The sequence below is a fragment of the Nelumbo nucifera genome, chromosome 3 (genome assembly GCF_055504915.1).
Source record: "Nelumbo nucifera cultivar China Antique chromosome 3, China Antique-T2T, whole genome shotgun sequence".
Lineage (NCBI taxonomy): Eukaryota > Viridiplantae > Streptophyta > Magnoliopsida > Proteales > Nelumbonaceae > Nelumbo > Nelumbo nucifera.
Genome location: NC_142651.1, coordinates 107,484,754 through 107,501,177, shown reverse-complemented (window position 1 = coordinate 107,501,177; position 16,424 = coordinate 107,484,754). Strand labels below are relative to the sequence as shown.

The 16,424-nt window shown below is 42.0% G+C and overlaps 1 protein-coding gene across 2 annotated transcripts in view; it reads left to right on the top strand.

The window, feature by feature from the left end:
• The window catches only part of PFD3 (prefoldin 3), a 40,918-nt gene extending 24,494 nt beyond the window's left edge, over positions 1-16,424 (top strand). The window contains exons 2-6 of one of the 2 annotated variants that reach the window (XM_010260937.3): positions 11,888-11,945; positions 12,348-12,419; positions 15,619-15,738; positions 15,821-15,922; positions 16,032-16,424. In XM_010260937.3, the coding sequence (XP_010259239.1) occupies positions 11,888-11,945; positions 12,348-12,419; positions 15,619-15,738; positions 15,821-15,922; positions 16,032-16,115 (436 nt within the window). In that variant the 3' untranslated portion in view covers positions 16,116-16,424. The remainder of the gene's footprint in view (positions 1-11,887; positions 11,946-12,347; positions 12,420-15,618; positions 15,739-15,820; positions 15,923-16,031) is intronic. The other variant, XM_010260938.3, reaches the window with a different exon arrangement.

The following is a 16,424-nucleotide window of genomic DNA, read 5'->3' as shown; positions in this document are numbered from 1 at the left end:
GTTGGGATATTTTGAAAGATGATCTCTTGCGGGTGTTTGAGGAGTTTTTCAAGAGAGGAATTGTCAATCCGGGTGTGAACTCTACATTTATAGCCTTAATTCCCAAAAAGAAAGATGCATCCCATCCGAAGGATTTTAGGCCAATAAGCTTGGTGAATAGCTTGTACAAGATCATTGCAAAAGTGTTGTCTTTGAGGCTGAAGAAGGTAATTCCGGATATCATTGAAACTATTAAGGAGCTTTTGTGAGTGGAAGACAAATTACAGACCAGATTTTAACTGCTAATGAGAGTGTTGAGAACTTTAAGAGGGATAAGAAGAAGGGAGTGGTCTGTAAGCTGGACTTGGAAAAGGCTTATGACTTGGTGGACTGGGAGTTCTTGAGGAAAGTTTTAACCAATTTCGGGTTTGGGGCTAGATGGTGTAAGTGGATCATGGGCTGTGTCCGGAATTGTCATTATTCAGTGATAGTGAATGGGACAGTGGTAGATTTCTTTCCAGCCAGTAGGGGTATAAGACAAGGAGACCCGCTTTCTCCTTTCTTGTTCATTTTAATTGCGGAGGTTTTGGGGAAATTGATTCACATAGCATATTCTAGGGGGCTCATTAGAGGTTGGAGGGTTGGGAGGATGGAAACCCCCTCACACATTTACAGTTTGCTGATGACACGATTTTGTTTTGTGAAGGTGGTAATGTGAAGTTTATCAGGAATTTAAAGTCGATGATACAACTGTTTGAGCAACTGTCCAATTTGAAGGTTAACCTTGGGAAAAGCTGTGTAGTGGGGGTGAATTTGGAGGAGGGAGAGATCAGGGAGAGTGCTGAAGTGCTGGGGTGTGAAGTCACGGGGTGGCCTCTGAACTATTTAGGATTACCATTAGGTGATAATCCCAAGAGAGAGAGAGCTTCTGGAACCCAGTGATGGAAAGGTTTGAAAAAAGATTGGTATCCTGGAAAAAGAATTACCTCTCTCTTGGCGGGAGAATTACATTAATTAAGACCACGTTTGCTAACTTACCCATCTTCTTCATGTCGGTGTTTAAAATCCAGTGAAGATTGCTAACAGATTAGAGAAGTTAATGAGAGATTTCCTATGGGAGCCGGGAGAAGAAAAGAGGGATCATAGAGTTAGCTGGGAAATAGTGTGCAGGAGTAAGTCGTGTGGTGGTTTGGGGCTTGGGAGTATTAGGAGAAGGAATATGACTCTGTTGGGGAAGTGGTTGTGGAGGTTTCCTATGGAGAAGGAGAAGCTATGGGCTAGAATAGTAGTAAGTATTCATGGGCTGGAGCACAACGGATGGGACGCTGGAATCAGAGCTAGGATCACAAGCAATTCTCCTTGGAAAGAGTAGAAGATCAAGACTGTAATCAGTCTTGAATCCTAATAGGTTTTAGGTTTACAAAATAGAAGAAAAGTGAGAGAAAGAAGAGAAACTGGAGAACACAAGTGGTTGAAAGGAGGAACAGATTCTTACTGATCTGCCGCCGCCACTTTCTTATTATTTATAGGTTATGTTTAGTACACAATGGAAAGGACACATCTGCCCTTAGTACTTACATAATAAATAAAGTAAATAAAAGCTGAATTAAATAACAATTGAATTAATAAACTGACTCAAACTGACACTACTATAACTGAAACAAATAACTACACATGCTGTCCTACGAACACAGTGGGGACCACTGCAGTGGGGCCCACATCAGTGTTCTCTACACTCCCCCTCAAGTTGGGAGTAGATATCTATCATTCCCAACTTGGATAGGTCTGTCTCTAACTTCTTCCTTGGTACAGCCTTGGTGAGGATATCCGCGAGCTGCATATTAGATGTGATGTACGAAAGACACACTTCTTGTGATGTGACCCTTTCTCTCACAAAATGTCGATCAACTTCGATATGTTTAGTTCTGTCATGCTGCACTGGGTTGTGGGCTATATTAATAGCTGCCTGATTATCACAATACAAAATTAAGGGCTTTTCATAGTCAATACCCAACTCTTCAAGTAGTGACCTCAGCCATAAGATTTCAGCTACTCCATTAGCCATTGACCTGTATTCCGCTTCAGCACTGGAGCGGGAAACAACACTCTGCTTCTTACTCCTCCAAGAGACAAGGTTACCTCCCACAAGGGCACAATATCCAGAGGTAGACCTTCTGTCATCAACACTCCCAGCCCAATCGGCATCTGTATAGACTTCCACCCTCATGATGAATAGTGTATGATCTGACTGGGCCTGTACATAACCAAACTTTCCAAGGGCTAATCTGAACCTATCAAACTAGGCTCTAGGTGACTGCTTCAAACCATACAATGTCTTGTTTAGTCGGCAAACCTTCTTACCTGTCTCTGTATCATAGAATCCAGGAGGCAACTGCATGTAAACCTCTTCCTGTAAGTCTCCATTTAGAAAGGCATTTTTAACATCCATCTGAAACAGGGGCCAAGAATGATTTGCTGCAAGGGATAACAGAACTCGGATGGTGGTCATCTTGGCTACTGGGGCAAAGGTCTCCAAGTAGTCTATACCATAAGTCTGAGTGAACCCCTTTGCAACCAGCCGGGCTTTGTACCTTTCAATAAAGTCCTCAGCATTATGCTTCACAGTGAACACCCATCTGCATCCCACCGGTTTCTTTCCTTTTGGTGGGTCAACCAGTGCCCAAGTATTATTCTTCAACAGGGCATCCATTTCGACTTGCATTGCATCTTTCCATTCTAGAACTGATAAGGCTTCTTGCACTGTTCTTGGAATAGGGACATCGGCAATGGAAGTGAGATAGGACCGGTAAGATGGAGACAGACGATCATAGGATAAGAACCGTGAGATGTCGTGAGCTGTAGAAGTGGTGCAATGTCGTTTCCCTTTGCGAATGGCAATAGGGAGATCAAGGTCATCCACAGGAGAGGAAGTGGCAACAGTGAGAGGTATCTCAGTAGGCTCTGGATCTGGAGCCGCAGAAGGAACTAGAGCTGGCCGGGATTGCCGATGACTAGGATCAACCTGCCTACATCGCCTGTGATAGACTCTCAACTCCGGCTCCCTCTGACCACCCTCACCACTACAGCCTTCATCATCCAGTGGAATAGGTAAGGAACAGCCCCACTTCCACTCTCACTACTCTCCCCCTGAGGAAAGAAACTCAAAACAGCCCCACTCTCACTGCTCTCCCCTTGAGGAGAAACCCTAGGATAATAGGGTGTCTCCTCAAAGAAGGTGACATCCATGGAGACAAACCGTTTCCCTGAAACCGGATCATAGTAGCAATAACCCTTTTGAGTTTGTGCATAACCAAGGAAAATGCATTTGGAGGCCTTAGGTTCAAACTTGGAATGATGAGGCCCGAGAAGCTGAACGAAACAGGTACAACCAAAGGTTTTAAGGGGAACAATGAACAACTCCTAGTCTGGGTATAGAGGGGAAAAGGGGGTTCTCATATCAAGAACCCGGGAAGGAACTCGATTAATGAGATAAACTGCTGTGAGGATAGCATCACCCCAGAAGCGAATAGGTACATTGGAGGTAAACATAATGCTTCTAGCTACCTCCAAGATATGCCTATTCTTCCTTTCAGCAACACCGTTCTGCTGTGGTGTATAAGGGCAAGTGCTCTGGTGAATAACTCCATGGCTAAGAAGGTAGGAGGTCAATGGCTGAGCAAAGTATTCATTTGCATTATCAGATCTAAGGACTTTGATTTTGGTCCCAAACTGAGTGAGAACCATCTGATGGATGTTTTGGGTCGGAGCAGGAACCTTATCCCGAGAACGCATAAGATAGACCCAAGAAAAGCGGGTATGGTCATCAACAAACAGTAGAAAATATTTGTACCCACCCATCGAAGAGATATGATATGGCCCCCAAACATCAGTATGCACAATATCAAAAGATGAATTACTCCTTTTATTACTTAAAGAATAAGAGGTTCTACAATGTTTGGCAAACTCACAACTCTCACACCTCAATTTTGATAACTCAACAGACTCAAATAAAGCAGGAAACAGACTTTTCAAAGACTTAAAAGACAAATGACTTAATCGGTTATGCCAAAACATAACCGAACTCACAGAATGGGAAACAAAAGACTTCTTATCCACTGACTCCTCTCGACGAGAACTCTCTCCAAGCAGATAGATCCCGTTCGTCTCACGGCCAGTCCCAATCACCTTCGTCTCCAAATCCTGAAAAACACATCGGTCAGGGAAAAAGGTTACTGAACAGTTCATGTGTTTGGTAATACTACTAACTGAAAGCAAGTTAGTATCAAGCTTAGGAACATGCAAGACAAAAGATAAAGAGATAGTATCCGATAGCTTGATGTCCCCCTTGCCCGAAATGGGAACAAGAGAGCCATCAGCAATGGACACTCTATCTCGGCCAGAGGATAAGTGATAAGAAGTGAACAAAGATGGCAAGCTAGTCATATGGTCAGATGCACCTGAATCTATTACCCAGCAGTGGTCAGTATTACCTGGAGCTGAAGCATGGTAAGCTGAGGCTCGAGTACCTGAATGTGCAAATGCAGATGTGGCAGGAGCTGATGGTGACTGAGATGGCTGAGCTGAACTCCCAACTTCCTTTTCCAACTGTATGAGGGCAGCCCGAACAGCAGCTAAAGTCTCTAGGGATGTGCTTGATGAGGATGCTGAATCAGTGTTCACGGCCACATGAGCATTACCCTTCTTATTTCTTAGTTTTGCTGGGATCAAGTGAGGATGTAGCTTCCAACAGGTATCTTTTGTGTGCTTGGGTTTCTTGCAATGTTCACATACCAGATCCCGTTTATCTTCCTTCTTCCGGTCCCTTTCTGAGTCACCCCCTGGCTTAGGTTTAATAGATGTCAAGGCTGGGAAAGAGGGTTGAGGCTACATCATGACTTTCCTCCTGGTCTCTTCACTATGCACCAGGGAGTATGCTTGAGAAAGGGTCACACTATCTCTTGTCAATATCTGTTGTCGCACAATGTCATAATCTGAATTCAAACCAGCCAGAAACTCAAATACCCTATTCGTCTCGACTTGCTTTTTGTGAGTCTGTGCATCTTTGGGATTCTCCCACTCAAGGGTCTCTAGATGGTCAATCTCATGCCACAAGGATTTCAAGGTAGAGAAGTAGACAGAAACTGGCTTCTCTCCTTGTTTAAGGCTGTTCACCTCACACTTCAGTTCATAGGCTCTGGCGACATTAAGGGGTTGGGAATAGGTTTCTTTCACAGCATCCCATATCTCTTTGGTTGTCTTTGCCCACAAGAAATTGCGGCTGATATGTGGCTGCATAGAGTTACACAGCCATGCCATAACCAAATAGTTTTCCTGGACCCACTTGGTGTATGTTGGGTCCTCCTTGGAAGGTTCTTTCACATCTCCCAAGAGGTAACCCAGTTTTCCCCTTCCTCCAATAGCCATCATGGCTGATTGAGCCCACTCCAAGTAATTTGACCCATCAAATCTCATAGTTGTAATCTGAAACCCGGTTTCAGATACACCACCAAAACTGTTGTTTCCAAAACTACTTTCTCCCTAACCCTTAAACTCCATCTTTGATCAAGAATCAATGGCTACAAACTGTTAGAGCCACTATACCAGAAAACAGAGTAAAACAAGCAGGTCTGAAATCTGATCTGAAACCAACACAAAACTGATCTGAAATCTGATCTGATATGATCTGAAATCTTATCTGAAAACAACCCAAATCTGATCTGAAATCAATCGCCTAACACAGTATATGCAAGAAATCAACTCAAATCTGATCTGAAATCAATCGGCATGCACATTACCAGGCAGCCTGTCAATCTGAGATGCTATTTTTCTGAAATCACTACTATGGGGCCCGCATCAGTGTTCTCTACTATAACTGAAACAAATAACTACACATGCTGTCCTACGAACACAGTGGGGACCACTGCAGTGGGGCCCACATCAGTGTTCTCTACAGGGGGAAATACTTGAACATGGGGGCAATTATGGCTGGAGGGAATAAGGAGAGTCTTGAGGCATTTATAGCTATGTCAGTTAGGAATAAGAAGAGTGGGGGCATTTATAACTTGTCTAGCTGGGCATTTATTGAGGGAGTCAGTTATGTTGTAAGAAGAGTATAAGAAGGGGCCTTGGGGGAGGGAGGCTTTTGTTGAGTGAAGAATACTGTGAGTGATTGGGAGAGCTGGCGGTCTCTCGAAGAACCGACCAACTGTTAATGTTCTTTTCTTCTGAATGAATACCAGTTCCTTTGTTGATGTTCTAGTTGTGTGCATTCTGCTATGAGTCTGAGAATTGTGTCAAGTTTCTGGGACATAACAGTGGTATCAAAGCCCATCTTTCCTCGGCCATGGTGACAGCTAAGGAAGTGGCATCGCAGGTGGAGGGTTTCGAAGAACGCTTGACTTCTCTGCATTCTGAACTTCGTGTGGAGATGGATGGCTTACATAATGAGATTCAACGACTCAATCCAGAAAAGGTAGCAGCTGGACTTTCGAAGATCTCGTCTCTAGAAGGAGGCGTTCAAGATCTGGTAAGACGTTTTGATCTATTGCTTCAGCAACAGACCTTTTCAGCTCCTTTGTCTACAACCGACATTGCTCCTCCTTTAGTCGCATCAAGTCGTGCGGCTGACAAAGGGAAGAGTGCAGCTTTCCCGACGTCTTCTTCAATGTCGGTGTCGGAACATACTTCTGATTCACTTCCTCGGAAGTTGGAGTTACCTATTTTTGATGGGGAAAATCCAGACGACTGGCTTTTTCGCGCGGAGTGCTATTTTGAGATTAATGGCTTGCTTTCGGCGGAGCGTCTGCGTGCAGCCGTGGTCTGTTTAGAGGGTGATGCATTGGCATGGTATTATTGGGAAGATGGTCGGCGACCTTTTCGTAGTTGGGCAGAATTCAAGGAGCTCCTCCTTGAACGTTTTCGATCGACTCAGGAGGGAAATTTGCAGGAGTAGCTTCTATCGTTACATCAATCCACTACTGTTAAGGAATATCGTCGTGCCAATTCGAGGTGCTCTCCGCTCCCTTATGTGACCTGCCGGAATCAGTCCTTGAAGCAACCTTTGTTAGTGGGTTGCGCCCAGATATCCAGGCCGAACTCCGACAGATGGAACCCGTTGGGTTGATCAGGAAAATGGTTGCAGCCCAGAAAATTGAGAAGAATCAGGCCTTATGGGCTTATCAATCAGGTTTATTTCCTCGTGGGCCCACAACGTCCCCCTCTGGAACTCACTTTAACTCACGGGTTTCGCAAGTGACTTCTTCTGTTGTCACCTGACCTACACGTGCCGCGATTCCTCCTTCTTTTTCATCAGTCCCTATTATTAAGGCCCCACCTCCTGCTTTCAAAAAGATGACTGACAAAGAGATGCAGCAGAAACGTGTGAAGGGTCTATGCTTCCGTTGTGACGAGAAATACAGTATGGGACATCGTTGTGCTCAGAAATCACTTCAGGTTTTATGGGTTCAAGATGATGTGGAGGAAATTACTTCTGATGCGTCTAATTTGGACAGCACTTCCGGGGACACTGAAATTGCTCTGGCTCTAGAATCAGCCGTGCTTTGTGTTTTGTCTCTTGTTGGATTGTGTGCGTCCAAGTCCCTTAAGGTGCGTGGACGCATTTTGTCATGTGAGGTGATCATATTGGTAGACTCGGGTGCATCCCACAATATCTCCGAAGCTTTAGTGGAAGAATTGAAATTACCTCGCACTCCTACACACGAGTTTGCTGTTCAGATGGGGAATGAAGATGAGGTGAGAACTTCTGGAGTCTGCCGTCAGGTTTGCCTCAACTTACCCGAATTGGATGTCATTGCTGATTTCTTTCCTTTAAAGTTGGGCTCTACGGATGTCATTCTTGGTTTTCCTTGGTTAGCATCCCTTGGGGACTTAGTGATGAATTGGGGCAACATGTCTATGAAGCTCAATTTGGGAGGTGTCCGTGTGAAATTGCAGGGCGACCCTTCTCTCTGTTCTTCTTAGGTATCTTTGCATGCCATGATGCGTAACTTACAACATGAGGGACAAGGGGTTTTGTTAGAACTAAAACAATTGCAAGTAGTGGATTCTTCGTTGAACTCTGTCTTGCCTACATCTCCGCCAATTTCCGCTTTACTAGATGAGTTCAAAGATGTTTTTGATATGCCTACGGGCTTACCCCCTACACGGGCTACGGAGCATGCTATTGTCTTGCAGGAGGGCACTTCCCCTATCTCTGTTTGTCCTTACAGATACCCTCAATTCCAGAAAGATGAAATTGAACGCCTTGTCTCTGAGATGTTGGTTGCGGGTGTTATTCAGCCAAGTACAAGCCCCTACTCGAGCCCAGTCCTTTTAGTCAAGAAAAAAGACGGAAGTTGGCATTTTTGTGTGGATTACAGAGCCCTTAACCGTGCTACGGTTCTAGATAAATTCCCCATTCTGGTTATCGAAGAACTTCTCGATGAGCTTCATGGTGCTTCTATTTTCAGCAAAATTGATCTTAAATCGGGCTACCATCGGGTTCGGGTCCGCAGTGAGGATATTCCCAAGACTGCATTTTGCACCCGCGAGGGCCATTACGAATTCCTTGTCATGCCCTTCGGTCTCACCAATGCGCCCTCGACTTTCCAGTCATTAATGAATACTATCTTCCATGATTTCCTCTGTCGCTTTATGCTGGTATTTTTTGATGATATTCTGGTTTATAGTGCTTTCGAAGCTGCCCATTTGGATCATCTTTGACAGGTCTTCTCTGTGTTGCGCGCCCACCGTCTCTTTGCCAACTCAAAGAAATGTATCTTTGCTTAGTCTAGCGTGGAATACCTGGGTCATATTATTAGTGCGGCCCCTAAATTCTCTTACAGTCCCTATTTTTCTTGATTTTGATGACCTTAAGGAGCAAGTTGATGTTGATCCTTTTCTGGCCAACATTAAGCATGCCATATAGCATGATCCGGCTGCCTATCCCGCCTACTCTTTAGTTGGAGATCACCTTCGTTATCATGGTAAATTGGTTCTGCCGGCTTCTTCCCCATTTATTCCCCTCTTACTTAAAGAGTTTCATTCTGGAGTTGTAGGAGGCCACGCTAGTATCCGCTGGACATATCGGCGAATAGTAGCTGAATTTTACTGGCGGGGGATAAAGCGTTCTGTCCAGGAGTTTGTGCAGGCCTGTGATGTGTGTCAACGCAGTAAATACGAAGCCATGTCCCCTGCTAGCCTTTTACAACCTTTACCCGTTCCTGAACAGATCTGGGAGGATATTGCTATGGACTTTATTGAGGCTCTTCCTTTTTTTTTTTTGATCAATAACACTTTCATTAATTCATCAGTAGAAAATTTACAAGTGGAAGACAAACACACTTATCTTCCAAGAGTCACAAAGAACTTCAAGAAAGGAAAGAAGAAAATACAAAGATACAAGGACACTAACATTACAACTTAGCCCAAAACAAGGAATCCCTTTCTGCCCCTTGTTTTGCTAAACCGTCAGCTAGGGAATTAGCTGATCTCTTAATCCAACATGTCTTAACTTCCATCTCCCGCACCAGCCATTTGAATTTCCTCTTCTCATTGTCATACTTCCAAAGATCATTTTGTTTTTTGGTCAGCTACCCTATCACCACCTCTGAATCCCCTTCAATTATAAGTTTCTTGATGTTCAATTCCTTAGCTTTCCGGGCTCCTTCCATAACTGCACATATCTCAGCTCTAAGGGAGTCATCCACTCCAATTGGGCCTGAGAACATAGCAGAGATGACCCCATTTTCATCTCTAAAAACACCCCCGATCCCTGATTGTCCCGGGTTTCCCCTACTGCATCCATCAAAGTTTAATTTCAAGAATCCACTAGGTGGGGGGGTCCAAGCCACACTCATTACTGACTTGGTCTACGTGCAACTTGCAATTTCACCCCACTTCCTCAACATGTCATCCACAGTGTAATCTGTGAATATTTACAGAGATTTCAGCCACTGTACCGCCCTAAACTGTATGATAGCCCTCAAATCTGCTGTCCCTCTCTGAGTTTCTGAGAATATCCTGGAGTTCCTTTCTTCCCACAGTGTCCAACATACTGCAGCCCTTAGTCCTCTCCACATTGTCCTTCCCCTTTTTAACCGCCACCTGAAGGAGGGGGCGAAAAGGCCCTGCATGTCTGATGGGGGATTCCAGCTGCATCCAAATAAGGAGAAAGCCCAATCCCACAATGACCTCGCGAAGTGGCACGACACCATTAGGTGAAAACCAGTCTCCCCATCTGCTTTACATAGAACACGCCACTGAGGTGACAAACAAGTATTGGGTCTCTTCTTTTGGAGTAGATCACCAGTGTTGATTCTTTCCAGATAGGCTTCCCAACAAAAACTACCAACCCTAGGAGGTATAGCTCTGCACCAAACCTCACCAACAGGAAAAGGGGATAGGGTAGGACTGGTGAACTGACTTAAGACTTTGAAGAACGAAGCACAAGAGAAAATGCCATTGGGGTTAGGTGTCCAAATTCTAGAATCCGCCCTAGTGGGGTCTAAGACAACGTTATCAAGAAGTGCAAGAAGGCTCGAAATACAGTCAATGTCTGAATCCCTCAAATCCCTTCTTAGACCCAAGTTCCACCCAATCCCAGAAGTGGAAGAGGACGGGGTGGTGAAAGACGAGATCGACTCATTTTTCAAATCAGAAAGAGCATACAAAGACGGAAACTGATCCTTTAGAGGGGCGCTCTCCACCCAGGTTTGTTCCCAAAATTTTATGGAGTTACTGGAATTCAAGTCATACCTGATATTAGGAATGAAAACTAGTAGCAGGTCATGAATGGCTTTCTGTAGAGAACACTGATGTGAGCCCCACTGTTGCGAGAGCAAAATTAGGGTTTCAACTGTAGGTCTGAAATAAGTGCGCAGCTGCACTCTCCAAGCAGTCCACACAAGTGGGACTTGTCGTAGGGCAATATGAAACCCTAAAACTAATCACCTCTGAGAGGGGGGTGGGTTCGGCCCAACAATCAAACCCTAGAAACAAACTTGAACACAGTTCGGCCCCTCCTTCTAGACAGGTCCAACCTATCTCGACTGATTGCAGTCTCTGAAACTCAATAATAAAAAACTTACTTATGTACTTCAGTTTACTGTCTTCTAGGGTTACCTGAACCCTAACCTTTGTTGCTTCTTCCTGATTACCAACTCTCTGCAAGCCGCGGCAAGTCTTCAACTGCTGCGAACCTCTCCTGGTAATCTCCAAGATTCAGCCACCGAATACTTCTTCAAAGCTTCCAGCCCTAGCTAGTCCTCATGTGGTCGGCTGGACTAGACACACATGAGAAGCCCTAGATAGGCTCTGATACCAAGTAGAAGATCAAGACTGTAATCAGTCTTGAATCCTAATAGGTTTTAGGTTTACAAAATAGAAGAAAAGTGAGAGAAAGAAGAGAGAATAGAAGAGAAACTGGAGAACACAGGGAGGAACAGATTCTTACTGATATGCCGCCGCCACTTTCTTATTATTTATAGGTTATGTTTAGTGCACAATGGAAAGGACACATCTGCCCTTAGTACTTACATAATAAATAAAGTAAATAAAAGCTGAAACAAATAACAACTTAATTAACAAACTGACACTACTATAACTGAAACAAATAACTACACATGCTGTCCTACGAACACAGTGGGGCCCACATCAGTGTTCTCTACACCCCCCTTAGCCGAAGGCTGACCTTTCCCCTTCCTGGCATACGTAAAGTTAATTGGGGGCCTATCAAAAAACTAGTTCACTTAAACACCAATCTAAGATGTGCAAGTGTGCAACACTTCTACATCTCTGAAAAAAGCCTTACCTATTCATTAATCCATTTAAGCATTATTGATCAGAAAAAAAAAAGAAAATTAATTCTCTATCCATGGACTTATTTGTTGCCTATTTTTGTATTATGCAGACTTCAGCAATACAAACTGGTTGAGATGAAGCTTCTTGCTCAGCAGAGGGATCTTCAGGTGCATTATCATCTCTTCTTGGTTTGGCTTATTGATATTCAAACTTGCCATATTTACATCCATGGAACAAAACTCATCTAAGCTGACTTGATTTTTTGCTTATTGGGTTGATATCCACATCTTAAATCAGCTTATGCACATGTTTATATAATTACATATATTACTTTGTTGTTGGGCTTTAAGTTAAATGATGAAATTGACTTTGAATTGAATGTTGGAGTAACTAAGAAAAGCTTCTTTTAAGTTTTCATCCTAATAAGCGTAATAGGCAAATACCTCAAGTTAGATGATCTCATTACATTTTCAAATCAAGCCAAACTTTGTATTTTGTTTTTTTATATTCTTTACTGTTTCTTGTGAGTTCCATGCATTTGATCCAGACCTGTTTCATGTGAGTACCAGGCAAAGATACCTGACATCGAGAAGTGCTTAGATATAGTTGCCACATTGCAAGCTAAGAAGGGCACTGGTGAGGTTCGTTTTTCATAATTGTTTTTTCTGCCCCTCTGCTGGATTATCTAACAATCTGATGCTTCTATCTAATATCTTATCCTATAAACCTATGTCTATCTCAGTTTTCTTTTTCATAACTATTCCCCCCTGCCAAGTCCAGTATATGTGTGACTACTAAAATCTCATCTTTTGAGGGTAAGATTTAGAACGAATGGTAAATTTTTTCATACTTGATAAATTTGATATACTCAGCTACAAGTTATTTTAGCCGTCCTTTACTCCTTTCTTGGAAAACTAATTTAATTATTTAATTTTGTTTGTATTTCTACAATTCTACATTTAATTTGTTCATTTTGTCAATTAGTGCATTATTGTATAAGGAAAATTATAAAAATTAAACTTAGAAAAAAGTATGCCCTCCAAATGCTTAGCAATGTTTCTCCAACTCGTCAAGTCCGTCTCCTACCCATGTCATCCACATCCATGTAACACTGTTGGAGGGGAAACTTTTAAAGGTTAGGAGACAAATACCTTCAGGTGCAAATATGAATGTGGACAATCTAACTGAAAATGCTAATGCATATTACACATTTGAGCTGCCAATCCCTTTGGCTTGATCCTAAAATGGCCATAATCCATAACCCATCAAAATTATGGATCAAGGCTCTGAACTATAAACTTTAAAGAAAAGAATATTTACTGGTGTCCATTATTAGGACTATTCTTTAATGAAATTGTTTTATATTTCTTATTATGTTGTTTACTGATGTCCACTATTAGGACTATGCTGCAAGTAACAAGATAGGCTTGCTGTTTCTTTTCGTCACTTAGTTGACCACTTCAGACTACATATTCTTTGGTCTTGATTTGCTCTTTTAGAGCCTTTTACTTGCACCAAGTCAATCCTAAACACTGGTCATATGCACTTGACCAAACCATCCCAGTCAAATTTTCCTCATCATATAATTAATTGGAGCTATTCTTAATCACAAATAAGTTACACAATACTTTAATGTTTTTTATTTTTATTTTTTTCCGCTACTAACTTTAATGTTTTATAGAAGTGTAGAACTTTACTACTAGAGTTAATTTGGTGCCAAGGGAAGTTTATGGCATGAAATTGTCAGATTTATTAGTTCATCTCCACTTTTCCAGATGTATAATCTTTCCAGTCAATGAAACTGTTTGGCATTGGCTTATAAATTCTCCCAGTCCAGTACATCTAGAGTTGTTGTAATCTACTTTTGTTTTATCAATGTAATGGCAAGGATAAAAAATTCGGCATGTATCAGCAGATCTCCGAAACCTGAAATAAAGGTGGTGTTTTGGATTTTGAGTGGTTTCAGGGGTAGGCAGGCCTAAGATCGACCCTCTGAAGCAAGTTTGAAAAAAAAAAAGAAAAAAAAAACTACAAAAAGTTATTAAGTATTGTAACACCCAATACACCTGTTTGTGTGCATCAGGTGTATCAATACTTTGAACCATGGGTTATGGATAATGGGTCACAGTTTCATCATCAGTTGCAGTATTGGATAAAATCAAATCAAGTATTATAGATCCCCAAAACTCCAGAATTTTTTTGAAACTTCATAAAAAACATTCTGGGTTCTGTTAAAATAGTTTAAATCAGCCAAAATGCTTGAACACTGAAAATGGCAAAATTGTCTAGAAATTTGAATTTGAAATGTATTTTCTGGTAGAGGTGCAACTTGGGTGGCATGGGTTGAGGTTTTGTTATATTTTGAATGGGCCCAGCCAAAGGGTCCAGGCCTGATGCAGAATCTACCTGAGTTGCACCCCTAATGACTAGGATTTACCTAATGTTGTGTATATATTATTACATTATTGTAATTAATGAAAATTCAAATTATTTTAGCATTTAAACATTTGAGGTATTCATGTTTTTACATATTACACTTAGGATTGGAGACCAAGAGATAGCTCAATGTGACCTTTTCTATTACATTGGTTCAATAATTCTTTTTTTTTTCATTTGGTAAGCCTTGATTCAATAATTCATAACAAGGAGGAAGAGATTGAGGAGGATGTTGCCATAGAATTAAAGTAGGATGGGCAAAATGGAGTGGTGCATCCAGAGGCTTATGTAGGCAAATGCCAGTTGGGTTAAAAGAATAATTCTACAAAACAGTTGTAAGGCTGGTAATGCTATATGGAGCAAGGTGTTGGGCAGTCAAGAAACAATAATGTCCAAAAAATAAGTGTGGCAGAAAGGTATACGGATGAGTGTTAAAGGTAGAAGGATAGAATCACGAATGAAGTCATTCAAAGGAACCTAGGAGTAGCTCCAATAAGTGATGAAACCAGAGAAGGTAGACTAAGGTGATTTGGTCATATGCATAGGAGACCATCTATAGCACCCATAAGAACAGATCTATTGCATGTCGAAGGGGCTTGAAGACTGTCTAAGATGGTTGGCTACATGAATTCTGTTTCACCATTCCTCTCTATTTGGGCCCCTTTTAGCATAGCTTAATGTAAGTGTAATTTATCCAAGACATCAGGTGCTATGACCCAAGTAAGATATCCTGGAACTCTAGTCATTTTCACTCCTGTCAGCCTGTAAATTCGACCTTATGTGGGCTGAAAACTTCCTAATAACTCAAGTTGTGTGTGCTACTATTACCTGTTTTGGTTTATTTGATTTGCATAACTCCTCACGTAGTACATCAGCTGCTTTCTGTGCTTCCACAAGGTGTCAAATTTTTAGCATTGGTTTAAGTTTTTGTTATGTGCTATCTACTTCTCTTGTGGCATTTGTTTTGTAAGAATCAGTTATTTGTTCCATCATTAGACTTTGCCAGGTAACATGAGGTCCCGTTCTTTTTATTTTGCTGGATGTAACAAGCTACCTCTTTTCTTAGCACCACATGGTTTGCATCCATTTTCCCGGCTTAGGTGTCATCTGGTTCTTAAAGTATTCCTGTAAAGCTGCCTGGTGGACCCACTTTCTACTTCATAAAAGTTAGAACTGGTCTAATTCTGCATCATTAAAGGTGCACAAAGCTTCTATAATGACCTCTTTTTTGGCGGCTATTTTTTGCATTGTTAAACCATCAGGGCCCATACCAGGTGGGCTGTGGCTAAGTGCCCCAATTTTGATTCTATCTTGGTCCATCATCATGCATCAAAGTATGATCTCCCGTAGTATGTCATGTATCAAGTTCAGCAAGTTTCATTTCTCTTCGATAATTGGATGCAGGCGCTGATTGCTGATTTTGAAGTATCTGAAGGCATATATTCACGGGCACGCATCGAGGACACAGATTCTGTCTGTCTATGGCTTGGAGCAAATGTCATGCTGGAGTACTCATGCGACGAGGTCTGTCAATTGTAACTGGAAACACTACTAACATTTATTTTTCTGGCCACATGGCAGCAAGCCTAAATTAAATTATCTGCAGGCTACTAATCTTCTACAAAAGAATCTAGAAAACGCAAAAGCCAGCTTGGAAGTCCTTGTTGATGATCTCCATTTCCTGAGGGACCAAGTGACAGTAACTCAGGTACTTCATCTTAACCCACATGGTCTTTAACTTCTATCTACATTGTCAATTTGTCATGATGGACGGTAAGGAGTTTATTTGTTGGCTAAATAATTCTCTTATCGGTCAGGTTACAATTGCTCGGGTTTATAATTGGGATGTTCATCAGCGCAGAAGCAAGCAAGCTGCTGCAGCTGCTGCAAAAGACTCCTGAAGTGAAGGTCCTACCATGAGAGGCTGATCTGGCTTTTCTGGTCATTAATGTGTTGTTCAATTAAAAGTCATGTTTTCTTTGTCTAGGGCTAATGGATTATCATCCCTTACACCTAATTCATTGCAATATCTATAAAATGAGATTTCTTGCCCGTTTGATCTGGTCCCATGTTCTGTTTGGCCAAGAGATTTATATAACAAACAAGAAATCAAGAACCAGTTTGGATTTATCAGGATGGGCTTTAAGCGAACTTCAATGTACTTGTATTTTTAAAGTTTAGTGTAACTTGAGGCTTACGGATGCACTTAA